At 39.4% G+C, this 14,148-nt stretch overlaps 1 protein-coding gene across 1 annotated transcript in view; it reads right to left on the minus strand.

The window, feature by feature from the left end:
• Positions 1-3,975: 3,975 nt before the first annotated feature.
• LOC110530303 (laminin subunit gamma-1) overlaps positions 3,976-14,148 on the minus strand; it is a 77,629-nt gene continuing 67,456 nt past the window's right edge. Inside the window, exons 24-28 of the mRNA XM_021613226.2 lie at positions 9,624-9,738; positions 9,160-9,359; positions 8,668-8,826; positions 7,057-7,156; positions 3,976-6,878 (exon numbers count right to left, since the gene is read on the minus strand). Of these exons, the coding sequence (XP_021468901.2) occupies positions 6,622-6,878; positions 7,057-7,156; positions 8,668-8,826; positions 9,160-9,359; positions 9,624-9,738 (831 nt within the window). The 3' untranslated portion in view covers positions 3,976-6,621. The remainder of the gene's footprint in view (positions 6,879-7,056; positions 7,157-8,667; positions 8,827-9,159; positions 9,360-9,623; positions 9,739-14,148) is intronic.

A 14,148-nucleotide genomic window follows, 5' to 3' on the forward strand; every position in this document is an offset into this window, starting at 1 on the left:
GCTGGGCTCACTCTCTCACAGGAAATGGCTGGCTCTGTGTCGCTATTGTGGAAATTGTCAGGACGTGAATAAAGGGGAGCGTTGTTTGATGCAGCATGAAACAGACACAGTCACTCACTCAGTAAGACAATGTCAGAATGTGAATCAACGCTTATAAGGCTTTTGTGTATCTTCACCTTTTCAGCAAAAGCATAATTACTAATCATCTCAAACCAACATATCTGACATAGGTAATTGTTGCCAATTATTATGAAGGGTTTGGTATTGTTCTGCTGATTATTACAACTGAGTAGCCAAGAACATCCTGAGAAAGAACCTGTAAAAACTGCTATATAACAAATTATAAACCGGGTAGCTTGGGTCCTGGATGCTGATATACACATGGCTGAAATGCTCTATCAGGCAATATACCACAGATGACACAAAAATACTTGTTTATTGTTTTATTTAAGTTGATAACCTGTAGATAATAGCAATAAGGCACCTCTGGAGTTTGTGGTATATGGCCAATATACCACACCCCCTTGGGCCTTGTTGCTTAAATCTAACATGAGGCACCTACTACAAACCAACAGTTGAACCTGTACTTTTCTTCAATAATGTGTTTAATGGTTTTCAATAAATGTCTCAACTTGATTGTTTTTTTTAAATCCAGGATGTCCCATTTGAGGTCAGAAAATCTATTTTATAACAGAGACGTGGGAACTGTTCAATCCAATGTCTATAATCTGCGAGGGTCTGTTTTATTTGGAAACCTGAATATGTTCCTGAGCAACAGCACTTTGGAGAGACAACATTCCCTGAAGTAATAATAGCCTTTCCCATCTCCTCAAATGGTTGGCAGTTTATTTACCAATCCACAATGAGAATGATTCACCCACTTTGTGTCTGAGCATATGGACAGTATTGTTTGGCTTTGGTTGGGGAAAACTCTGTAAAACAATTACGCCTCATAACATGACAAAAAGGAACGAGTCAGTTACAGGTGAAAGAACTGAAAGACAAATTCAAAACTAATTTCACATCATACTGTATACAGTATTTAATCATATTTGTTCAATTTACAAGGCAACTTTTTTAGTCACCTGTTCATTCGATCTGATATTTTTCTTTTGCCTCCTTGGAAATAAGTTTCCATGATTGAAATACTGTACAGATTCATTGAATGTATCTTTCATTGTTCTATAGCCACACCCTTGGTATCAGACGTGTGGCCAGACAAACAGCAATAGACACATCCATCAGCGATGAGTAGATTCCTGATAAGTGAAAAAAGGTGCCTAAGGGCTATGAGTTTAGTACTGTTTGCAAATGGCTGCCACACCCTTATGTCATTGTCTGACACAGTGTATGCAAGTCATACACACACACACACACACACACACACACACACACACACACACACACACACTCACTCACACAGACACAACCGCGCCCTAAAAGCCACACCATTCCCGACACGCACAGGCCCCTGCCAACAACACACCCTCAGCTCATAGACACACAAACACACAGAAGCTCTATGGCGGTGATTTGCTGTATGTACAGGAAAACATGTAGACGACACACACAAGAAAGCAGTTAGCCATTTTTTATCTGTGCAGTGACACATTAAGACTGTGTCAATTCAATGATGCGAAATGCACTAAACTGTGTCCAATGGCTTCAATACAGTGACAGCGGCATTCATATAGACGATATTGCCATAGTCAATAACCAGAATGAATGTTGACCGAATTATTTGTCTTCCAAATGTAACGAAAGACAGGACCTGTTCCTATAGAAGTCTATTTTAATTTTTAATTTCTTAACTAATTTATCAACATGCTTTTTGAAAGATAGCTTTTTATCAATTCAGATGCCCAGATATTCATAAGCAAGGACACGATCAATGAGGGCACCATCCAACGTGCATATGCACAAATACGCAGATACATTTTTTATGTGATTTGGAAAATCAGTAAGTACTATACCCATTTCAGTTCAACAAATAATGGAAAATTGAAGCTCTGACAGAGCCTGGTCAGCGTTGGGGGCAATAGCATACACCACAGTGTCATCTGCATACAGGTGAAAGTATATACTGTATATATATTTATTTAACAGATTAACAATACTGGTTTATGTAAATAGTGAAAAGAACTGGACCAAGAATCGATCCCTGTGGGACACCCTTTGTCATGTCCAGAAAACATGACTTAATACCATGAGTAAATACACACAAACCAGCTACATGCAGCCTGGTCCAGGTCAATTGACGAAAGCATCTGAATAAATAATGAGTGATCCAAGGCTTTAGACAGGTCAATAAAAAGGGCCGCACAATGTTTCTGCTTGTAACATGACTGGTGAACATTTAGAATACATTTCGTAGTTAGGATCTAAGTTAAGAATGGGATCTAAGTTAAGAATTTACGAAGGACTCAACCATTTTTGCTAGGCAAGAGAGTTTGAAAATGGGGCGATCATTATTTAATTCACACAGGTCACCACCTTTGTGAAACCTTTGTGAAGGGGTAGTATGTGAAGGGGGAGTATCTCTCCAGACCCTGGGGATGGTACCAGAAATAATTGAAACTGACATGCTTATACTCGAGTCAGAAATAGCGGTCCCGGCTACTTGAGCCAACAGCTTTGCCAGTGACAGCCCAGTAACCTAGCTAGTCGGAACTACCCGGGGCTAGTCTGCTAACGTTATCTCCAGGATCCAGCTAACACAGTGTATTAACAGCAGCACAAACATCATTGTTCCAAACTAAAACACTTCAATTAAATGTGTCTTAAAAAGTAGAAAACAGAGAAGCACTCGATCGCCACTCTCAGCTTCTGGGTCACGTGACAAACCAATATTGTGAACCCAACATTGAAATTCAGAGGAAATAATGTAACCTATGTAATTTTCTAATACACTTCTGAACATGTGCAGTCAAGATCTGGCTGCTTAACTAATTTGGAGGGTGAACGAGGGGATTTTTCTGAATCTTTTTTGGGGGATCATGAATGCAGCAGCTGAAAATAAGTGTTGCATCTCATTTTGAGAATACACTGGCATGTTTCACTGCACAGTTAAGAAACATTGTGGCATCTATAGGAATTCTTTCAAAGTTCATAGTTTTGTGGATAACAGTTGCTGAGATGCATATTTCATTTCTTTTAATGTACTTTCAAGATTATCATTTAATCAATAATGCTTTATAAAACAGTGTTTCACAATCAATAGACAAGGCAGAAAATCCAACCATAACATAACTGGGTTGTTCTGCCAACTAAGTGTCTTTTCAGTGAAACTTAGTGAAAACAAACTTGAGTTCACATAATTTGAACATTGTCATAAAGAGCACATGTTCAACTTAGTAAAAAAACAAGTTTTTCCATCTAAAGAGGTGAAATAAAATAAAATGCCTATTCAGTTCAAAATAAAGTAACAGGGTTGACAACTTGATCTTAAATCAGCCATTCATTTTAAGCTTGTGTGCAACAAGGAGATGCAATTGAATGCAAAATTCACCAAAAATACATTGTTTAACCATTTCTAGCGTGTCTATCTATGGGTAACAGGGTTGATGTGATATGCTCGACCCACTGAGTTTTTCACAACAAAACATAAAAAATGGCCAGATGAGTCGAACCTGCTTTGCCATTCAATGTTTTTATATATATTATATATATATTCAAAAGGAATAGTTACACTATAATAAATCAAGAGTTAATTTCACATAACAGGTTTTTTTTTTTTTTAAACCTTAAAATGAAATCACTTATCACATTAAATAATCTTTAGAAATGACTTCGTTAAAGCAAAACAATAACTAGTGCTTTACAATGATGGTGAAAACTTGGAGAAGTGTTTGGGTTACGTGGGTTAAAATCTGCCTAGAAGTCACAGAGGGTGCACAGCGGGACAGGTCAAAACGCCGAACTACGGCACTTCAACAAGTCTTCATTCATAGAAAAAAATGCTGATGTATACAATTCTCCATGTAGACTATAGTAAAGCAGAGTTTATTTAATATAACAGGCTTTTAAAATTCAATATTTGTTCACATTGACATATGTATTTTTAAAGCACTCATTTCATGTAACGATCCAACTAATAAAACTGTCCTAAATGTCCTAAATACTAAATAACCTCAACATAAAACTACATTGCGGAGTAGACTGGAGTAGATTCATGAGAAACACTGTCATAGTGTTCTGTACATTGCATTGGCGGAAATGAGTCAGCATGACATTCAATACAATCACACAATCAACTGAAAGAGTTCCCGTAATTATTTTTTATTACTTCAATGTTACGATTGAATTTACAGGCACTTGGGTAACAAGCTGGGTTCTCTCGGGTCCTTACAAATGAAATGTTTCAGTGACTAGGTGCTTTGTATTGTATTGTACTGTACGACAGAACAGAAGATGCACTCCATAGCCAAAAGACCACAAACGGATTGTGCAACACATACATATCATCATCTACGGGAACAAAATAATACAAATACTTGAGACATTATAAATTAGAAATACTGTTTTATACATCCAACAGTATGTGCTGCACATCCGTCCACAGCAGCGTGGTTACCTGGAGGAGTAATAGAGGGTAAAAGATGGTTCACTGCAGAGGAGATCGTTTTAGTCCCCGCCACACCATCTATAAAATTAGGTCAAAAGTTAGCTAAACAAAACTATCAAACAGATAACATGATAGAAGGCTAAGGAAAGGAGTGAGTATTGGTGTATTGAGGATATGAGCGATGTTGAATTGGAACTGGGAAAGACGAGTCGTTTCCAGGTTACAACCTATTAATTTACTGTATGGAGGCTGGCTGACTGATGTTCTGGACCCGTCGACAAAATCCCTGCTGTTCTCCTGAAATGCAAGGACACCATGTAGTGTATGTCTGAAATGTAATGCAACGTGTGCAATACACGTGATGCCCTCGTTAGGGACTAAGTGATGTGAAAATGACAATCACATAGTAAGGCACAAAACACACAAAAAAAAAAAAATTGGTTAACTAGCAACTTGTGACCAATCTTATTTTCTTGGAGACAAGCGTATAAATTCAGTCAAATGAAACATTAGGCTTAATGTAGACAAATGGCTTCTTTAGGGCCATCCCTTACACACACACACACACACACACACACACACACACACACACACACACACACACACACACACACACACACACACACACACACACACACACACACACACACCCTGATCTTGTCAGTCAAAGGTTCTTGTTATAAAAGCATTCATCAATTAACTTGTGACCACCCACTGAGAAGTAAACAAATGAATAATGTCAGCGCTATGAGGCAACAACACTGAGCCCTGTATACAAGCAAGCATATTATACCACAGAACTTATCATATATATTTATATATTATGTGGAGGTTTCAGTTGATTGTTTTTGTGATAGAACCTATAGGAGGTGGCTGTTGGGTCTTGGGTTTAACAATCAGCCAGCCCTGAATCATTTAAGCATATATTTACACAAATAACAGTTCCTCACTCTTCATCAGAATAAAAAAACATTCACACAAAAATATAACATTTGAAATCATTATTAGCACCAGTGTATCAGATAAAGTCTTGCTACGCAAATGTACAAAGTTGCATAGTGTAGAATGTTGCCTTGTAGTGTAGAATGTTAATGTGTGATTTGCAGCAAACCTGTATTAAGCAGCAGCTTCGGGAGGAAAAAACAAACTAAAATCATGATTTGTAGTGTTAAAATAAATGATTCAAATGATATTTAACCATGATGTTTCACTGGGCAGTCTCAACTGGCAAACTTATCAGAGACATTTTAAAAGACCCACAAGCTGGTTTCATTCGACAGCTTTTCAGTTGTGCATGTGGAACAGAATAGTTGTGTTGAATACTGTAAAAATGTATAATAGTAACAGGAATACTTTCTCCATGCAAGACATGTAGCTTTGGGAGCGAATGGAGGCAAATCAAACAGAAACTTAAGGATTCCTTCACGGTTTGTTTAAAAAAAATAAATGGTTGATAACACAGAGGGTGGTACATATGCATTGAAAGTTTCGCAATACCTCCAAGCAAAAAAATATACATTTCACAGACAAACCATTCCCAACATGCCCTTGGGTCTAAAATGATGGGTAAGGATAACTTGTTTGACACCATATCAGATTAAAAAAAGGTATATAATATGACACAGACGCATCTGAAAAGGCTGAGGACATTTTTCCTTGTTTTCTCTGTTGATGTGGTTTAGGTTGTGATTCCTCCACGTCGTAGCGTAGGAACAGTCTGGAGGTGGTGCAGTCATGTGGGTGTTCTGGAGTGAGGTAAGCCACACCTCTCCTAACCTGCTGCACCTAAGGAGAATGGATACGCGGTTTTTAACGACCGCCCTTAGTTAATTTCAGGTTCTGCCGCTTATGCTCTTCATTTCTTTAAAAACATGAAACTTGGCTTAAATTGGCTTCTTGCTTAAAAAAAGACAAACAAAAGACCAAAAAAATACAAACTGTTTTGGTAAAACGGTGGCATTCTGCCCGAGTGTTAGATGTGGGAAGGAGTGGTACAGACGGGATATGAGGAAGGGTACAGGGGTTGGGATAGGAGTCGAGGGCGGAGATAGAGGGGGTTAAGCCCGTTCTATGGATGGGGTGTTGAAGCAGCCGTTGGGTAACGTGTTCTTGATGTCGTTGAGGTTGGCGATGTCAGACTGGATCTCCTTGATCTGCCTATCGTAGTCGGTGATCATCACTTCCTGGCTCTTGGCCACGTCGTTCAGCTCCGACAGCTTGCGGTCCAGGTCGCTGTTCGCCATCTTGTCTTTGGCCTGCTTCAGCGACCCCTCAATCAAGCCCAGCTTGCTCAGGTCCACCTTGTCAATGTTGCCTGAACCGGAAAAGAGGTGTAAGCTTTAGCTCAATGATTTAAGTACAGTAATTTTCACTTGTGCAAGTAAAACCCTGAATGATGGAATATTGAACAGAATCACAAGACAATTATATCCCTCTGTTTGTATTTTTATACCTACAGAAAAAAACAGTTTGCTAAATCAAATACCACTCACCCAGTGACTTAAGCAGGTCGTTGATGGTGCTAAGAACGGTCCTGACTGCACTCTTGGCTTTCCGAGCGTTGTCCTCAGCTTCCTTCGCATTGTCTGATGCCTGAAATACCAAAACAACATAGTTGACATGTCAGGGTCAGGATTCCAGACCACAACGAAGATCGCTGTAACTTAGTAAACACTTGTGAGGTCCTTTAACCTTCAGTAGCTTGCTCATCCACTTCCTATTGCGTATTGTTTAGTCTCATTGTCTCTAAACAACTTTAACCTGTTGAGTCTATGGGGGCGCTATTTCATTATTGGATAAAAAAACGTGCCCGTTTTAAGCGCAATATTTTGTCACGAAAAGATGCTCGACTATGCATATAATTGACAGCTTTGGAAAGAAAACAGTCTAATGTTTCCAAAACTGCAAAGATATTATCTGTGAGTGCCACAGAACTCATGCTACAGGCGAAACCAAGATGAAACTTGAAACAGGAAATGAGCAGAATTTCTGAAGCTCTGTTTTCCAATGTCTCCTTATATGGCTGTGAATGCACCAGGAACGAGCCTGCCCTTTCTGTCGTTTCTTCAAGATGTCTGCAGCATTGTGACGTATTTGTAGGCATATCATTGGAAGATTGGCCATAAGAGACTACATTTTTCAGGGGTCCGCCCGGTGTCCTTTGTCTAAATTGGTGCGTAATCTTCAGTTGCGGTCATTTTCTCCTGGGATTCAGGACAGAAAGCACACTTCCACTAACGATATATCATCGAAGAGATATGTGAAAAACACCTTGAGGATTGGTTCTAAACAACGTTTGCCATGTTTCAGGTCGATATTATGGAGTTAATTTGGAAAAAAGTTTGGCGTTTTGATGACTGGATTTTCGTTTTTTTTTGGTAGCCAAACGTGACGCACCAAACGGAGCGATTTCTCCTAAACAAATAATCTTTCAGGAAAAACTGAACATTTGCTATCTAACAGAGTCTCCTCACTGAAAACATCTGAAGTTCTTCAAAGGTAAATTATTTTATTTGAATGCTTTTCTGTTTTTTGTGAAAATGTTGCCTGCTGAATGCTAATGCTAACGCTAAATGCTACGCTAGCTAGCTACTGTTACACAAATTATTGTTTTCCTATGGTTGAGAAGCATATTTTGAAAATCTGAGATGACAGTGTTGTTAACAAAAGGCTAAGCTTGAGAGCTAGCATATTTATTTCATTTAATTTGCGATTTTCATAAATAGTTAACGTTGCGTTATGGTAATGAGCTTAGGTCTATAAATAGGATCCCGGATCTGGGTTTGCTCGCCGCAACTGGTTTTAACAAGGACTATAAACATTTTGCAACTCCAGCTCTGTGTACACAAACCCGCAGAGCACATGGGGCTGATTTCCAACCCAAAGAGATCTTCTAGGAATTCCTAAGTATTGGGCTCCTAAGATTCTGAGAATTGAATGATATCAGTGGATTTAAACAGAGCCCCAGATACAGAGCATAAGTCCCAAATTACACCATATTCCCCTATATAGTACACTACTTTTGACGAGAGCCCTATGGGCCCTGGTCAAAAGTAGTGCACAACACAGGGTGCCATTTGGGACGCACACAGACAGACACGCACCATGCTAGCCATCATCATGTCCTGGTCGGCCTCAGCCTTCTTCTTGGCCAGCTCTGCCTCTGCTGCACTTAGCTGGTCCATCATGTTATTGACCTCTCCATCCAGCTTCCTGGTGTCCTCAAAGGCCTTCTCTGCATCCGCCTTGGTCTTAGCAGAACCCTGTGGGGTCCACAGGCAGAGGGGGACAGAGAGGGATTAGTGATGTTGACAACTTGAAAGTAGGTATTACATTAATTATAGGTTTAATGGTTTATTACAGTATGTGAAATATCAGATGAAAGGGGGACAGAGAGGGTTTATTATTTTATGTGAAACATCACATTAAATTACCATAAAAACAAATCAACAAAACATTTAATCTACTGAGACACCATTTATATATACACTTTATATCAAGAGGCCACCATTGATTTTGGCCCTGTCATTTCAGGACTGTAGCATATACGATGGTCATAATGTATCTAGTTATAATATAACACAAATATAATGTACCTTCTGCGCAAGGCTGGCTATCTTCTCAGCCTCCTCCGCCTTGCTCTTGGCCTCCTTTGCGTCTGCGTCTGCGTTGCCTAGCGCCCCCTCAGCCTGCTTGGTCTTCTCATTGGCTGCAGCGATGGTGGCGTTGATCTCTGGGATTCTCTTCATGGCGTTCTCAGCTGCTGTCTTGTTGTCGTTCACCCTCTTGTCAAAGTCTGTGTTGACAATGGAGAAGGAAAATGAGAAGACAGATTGATTACATATCTAATATGTGATAAAAAAAAACACTGGTGACTCACTACTTTGCATTATACTATTATTATAGCATTCCCTTTAACATCCATCTGAGATCCTACGTACTAGTCTGGATATGCTTTTCACTGTTACCATTCAGAATCAAATAAGCCCCTGATCTAACGTTAGTATGGGGTAGAGAGGGACCCTTCTCTGGCCTCCCTACCAGTCCTGTTCCTACGTACCTCTCAGATTTCCCAGAATGTCTTGGGCCTCCTGGTAGGTGGACCTCCCCTTGTTGGCGGCCTCCTCAGCCAGTGCCTTGGCAGCATCAGCACGAGCCAGCAACTGATCTGCAGTCTGTACAGACAGAGACAGACAGACACAGAGACAGACAGACAGAGAAAAAACAGACACAGACAGACAGAGAAAAAACAGACAGACAGACAGAGAAAAAACAGACACAGACAGAGAAAAAACAGACACAGACAGACAGACAGACAGACAGACAGACAGACAGACAGACAGAGAGAGAGACAGACAGAGACACAGACAGAGACACAGACACAGAGAGAAAGCAGACACACACAGACAGACCGACAGAGACACAGAAAGACACAGACAGAGGCAGACACACAGACAGACAGAGACAGACAGAGAAAAAACAGACACAGAGAGACAGAGACAGATGGGGGAATCAGTCATCAGTGAATTTAAACATATTTTTCTGGGTGCTCCTAACTTTTCTTAGCTAGGAGCATCAGTGCTACCAATGAAACATGTTAATTTAGAGCCATGCATACTACTCAATTAATTGGAATAATTCTGGCATCGTGGCTTGCTGATTTTCACTATACTTAGTGGCTGAACGAGTGAGGAGGCCCATAAATACTGTGGTAATTCGTCACTTATGCAACGTGGTCATTTTCAATTTCATGCCTCCTTTAATGAGGCACGCTAAAGCTAATCTTAGACGGAGACACACTCCAGTTTTTTCATGTAGGAAACCACCACCGTACGAGGTTTACATGCGAGGCAAAGATCACATGTTGATGTTTGTCTATTTAGAGCAAAGGTTATAGACAAGAAAGAGAAAGTAAAAAAAGGTAGTGTTGCAAAAATCTGGTAATGTTCCCAAACTTTCCAGGGGCCTCATTTATAAACGTTGCTTACGTACAAAACATGCAATCGCCAGTTTTCACATTTATAAAAACCTGAACTTCACATGAGAATGTTAACTCCTCACAAACCTTAAACTTTACGTACAATATCTAGTGGTTGAAGTATTGCATTGGAGGCAAGGAAGTAGGCATGTAAATAGGCATATTTTGTGCAAATGGGGGGATGTGATGACACGCTATTGAAAATAAAATAAAAAACAGGAGCCATTTGCCGCTGTTTGTTTTATTTTTGGAATCTAGAATAATTAGACATAGGAATCTATTTCCTATTTATTTAATTTTCATAACAATTGCAGAATAAATTCCTCACCTTTTCTGGCTGTGATGGGTTCGTATTCCCGGCCTACAACAAATGACCATATGAATCTCTCATTTAATTTGAGCCTAGTAAATAGATAGGCTATACGTATTTCAAGTTTTGCTGTATGCGATCCAATAGACAGTGTGGTTTATAATAGGCTACACGGTTGAATTTAACAGTTGAACAGACAGTTGACCGTTTACATTGAAAAATGTATGCTACTACTGTAAGTAGACTGTAATACTGTAATTACACTGAAAATATAAACACAGCATGTAAAGTGTTGGTCCCATGTTTCATGAGCTGAATCAAAAGAAAGATGGCAGAAACATCTTATTTCAAATGTTGTGCACAAATTTGTTGACATCCCTGATCGTGAGCATTTCTACACAAACTATCAGAAACCGTTTCCGACAAGCTCATCTTCGTGCTCGTAGTCCTCACCAATTTTTTTATTTGAAACATTGTATCAACTATTAACTTGGGTCTGCCTGAAGCTAGTGAACATGCAACATTGTATAAAATATTCTGGTCCCTCAGAGTTGCCAGTGAGCTCGAGACAGACACCGCTGTAGGCTATTTGTGCAAGGGTTAAGAAGCAGTGCTTGACTTTGGCAGGAGATCACCGGAGCGGAGTACCGGCAACGTCACATTTTATACTGCTTGAGCTCCTGTTCCTCTTATAGAATATTATCTCAAAAATATAAACAGTACCAGCACCCAAAACGAATACCAGAACCTATTTCAGTCCAACGCATGCACTGATAAGAAGTAACCAGGTTGACCTATTTTATGACGTTTCCACTGGATCAGAGTGATTATTGAAAGGGAGAGAGCTGGATTTAAAAATGTTTATATATATATATATATATATATATATATATATATATTGAAAGAACTGAAAACTGCTGTTCAAATGCTCTCCATCCAACCTCACTGAGCTCGAGCTGTTTTGCAAGGAGGAATGGGAAAAAATTTCAGTCTCTCGATGTGAACTGATAGAGACATACCCCAAGCGACTTACAGCTGTAATCGCAGCAAAAGGTGGCGCTACAAAGTATTAACTTAAGGGGGCTGAATAATTTTGCACGCCCAATTTTTCAGTTTTTGATTTGTTAAAAAGTTTTAAATATCCAATAAATGTTGTTCCACTTCATGATTGTGTCCCACTTGTTGTTGATTCTTCACAAAAAAATACAGTTTTATATCTTTATGTTTGAAGCCTGAAATGTGGCAAAAGGTCGCAAAGTTCAAGGGGGCCGAATACTTTCGCAAGGCACTCTATATGAAAATAGTGCCCTCAGAAGGTATTCAGACGCCTTGACTTTTTCCACATTGTTACGTTACAGCCCTATTCTAAAATGGATTAAAACCTCTTAAGGCTAGGCAGAATACTGCCCCCTTTGGAGGAATTGCGTGCCCATAGTAAACTGAAATAAAATCTGTCCAAAATTGCTAATATATGCATATAATAATTATTATTGGATAGAAAACACTCTAAAGCTTCTAAAACCGTTGGAATTATGTCTGTAAGTATAGCAGAACTCACAGGGCAGGCATTCTTCCAAACTAGTTTTGGGATCATGAAAGTTGGGGCAACTTTGACGTGATCGCCCCCACCCTTCCCAACCAGCTATGGATCTGGGGACACTTTCTATGTCTTCCACTAGATGTCCTCATTCAGTAGAGCGTTTAATCGTTTAAATCCCGCTAGTTTTGGCCCTATGGGAGTGAATTGAGTGCGTGTCGCAAGAAAATACCTGTGCGTTAGGGCGCGAATTGGTCCCATTCATTCCTTTGTTCCAGCACTCCGGAGGAGAAGTAACAATGACCGGTTGAATTGAAAATTGTTTTGTACGTTTAGAACATCCTAAAGCTTGATTCTGCACTTAGTTTGACCTGTTTAGTCGACATATAATATGTAATTTTGAAGTTTTGATGCGCAACTTTTCGGGACCAGAGGAAATTTTGGGTGCATTTCAGCTGATATTGTTAGCAGATGCTAATACAAAGACACAAGACTTGAAACCAAACGATGTTGTGGGTAAGTATGAACCCTTCCAGTACATTCTGAACGAAGACCATCAAAGGTAAGGGAATATTTATGCTGAAATTGTGTGTTTCTGTTGACTCCAACATAGCGGAGAAATATTGCTTATGTCTGAGCGCCGTCTCAGAATATTAAATAGTGAGCGATTTCTGTAACGTTAAAAAGAAATGTAACAAAGCGATTGCATTAAGAAGCAGTGTATCTTTCTAACTATATGTAGAACATGTATATTTAGTCAAAGTTTATGATGTCTATTTACGTTATCTTGCGGCGCTATCTATATTTTCTGCAGACATTTTTCAGTATTTTCTGAACATGAATTCAATGTAAATGGACATTTATGGATATAAATGGCATATTATTGAAGAAAAAAAAAGTACTGTGTAACATGTCCTATTACTGTCATGAAGATTTTCAAAAGGTTATGAATGATTTATTTTTTAATCCTGCTTTTATAATTTTATATTTTCTGGGACAAAATGGCTGCCTCTTGTCTTCGTTTCGGTGGTGGTCTAATATAAATATGTGGTGTGTTTTCGCGGTAAAATATTTAAAAAATCTGACATGCTGGGTAGATGAACAAGGTGTTTATCTTTCATTTGAGGTATTGGACTTGTTAATGTGTGGAGGTTAAATATTTCTACGAATAATTTTGCGTTCCATGCGCCACGTTCCAGCTGAACGTGGGAGGGTCGTTCCCAAAAGGGAACCCTCACCCGTCAACAAAAGAAACAAACCCTCAGCAATCTACACACAATACCCCATAATGACAAAGAGATTTAGACGTGCAAATTTATTTAAAAAAACCAAAACAGAAATACCTTATTTACGTAATTATTCAGAACCTTTGCTATGAGACTCGAAATTGAGCTCAGGTGCACTCTGTTTCTATTGATGCTCCTTGAGATGTTCCTATCACTTGATTGGAGTCCACCTGTGGTAAATTCAATTGATTGGACATGATTTGAAAAAGACACAGCTGTCTACCTAAGGCTCCACAGTTGACAGTGCATGTCAGAGCAAAAAACAAACCATGAGGGCAAAGACAGCGTTACGTCGAGGCACAGATCTGGGGAAGGGTACCAAAACATTTCTGACGCATTGAAGGTCCCCAGGAACCCAGTGGCCTCCATCATTCTTAAATGGAAGACATTTGGAACCACCAAGACTTCCTAGAGTTGGTCGGCCAGCCAAACTGAGCAATTGGGGGAGAAGGGTCTTGCTCAGGGAGGTGACCA

This window comes from Oncorhynchus mykiss, chromosome 8 (genome assembly GCF_013265735.2).
Source record: "Oncorhynchus mykiss isolate Arlee chromosome 8, USDA_OmykA_1.1, whole genome shotgun sequence".
Classification (NCBI taxonomy): domain Eukaryota; kingdom Metazoa; phylum Chordata; class Actinopteri; order Salmoniformes; family Salmonidae; genus Oncorhynchus; species Oncorhynchus mykiss.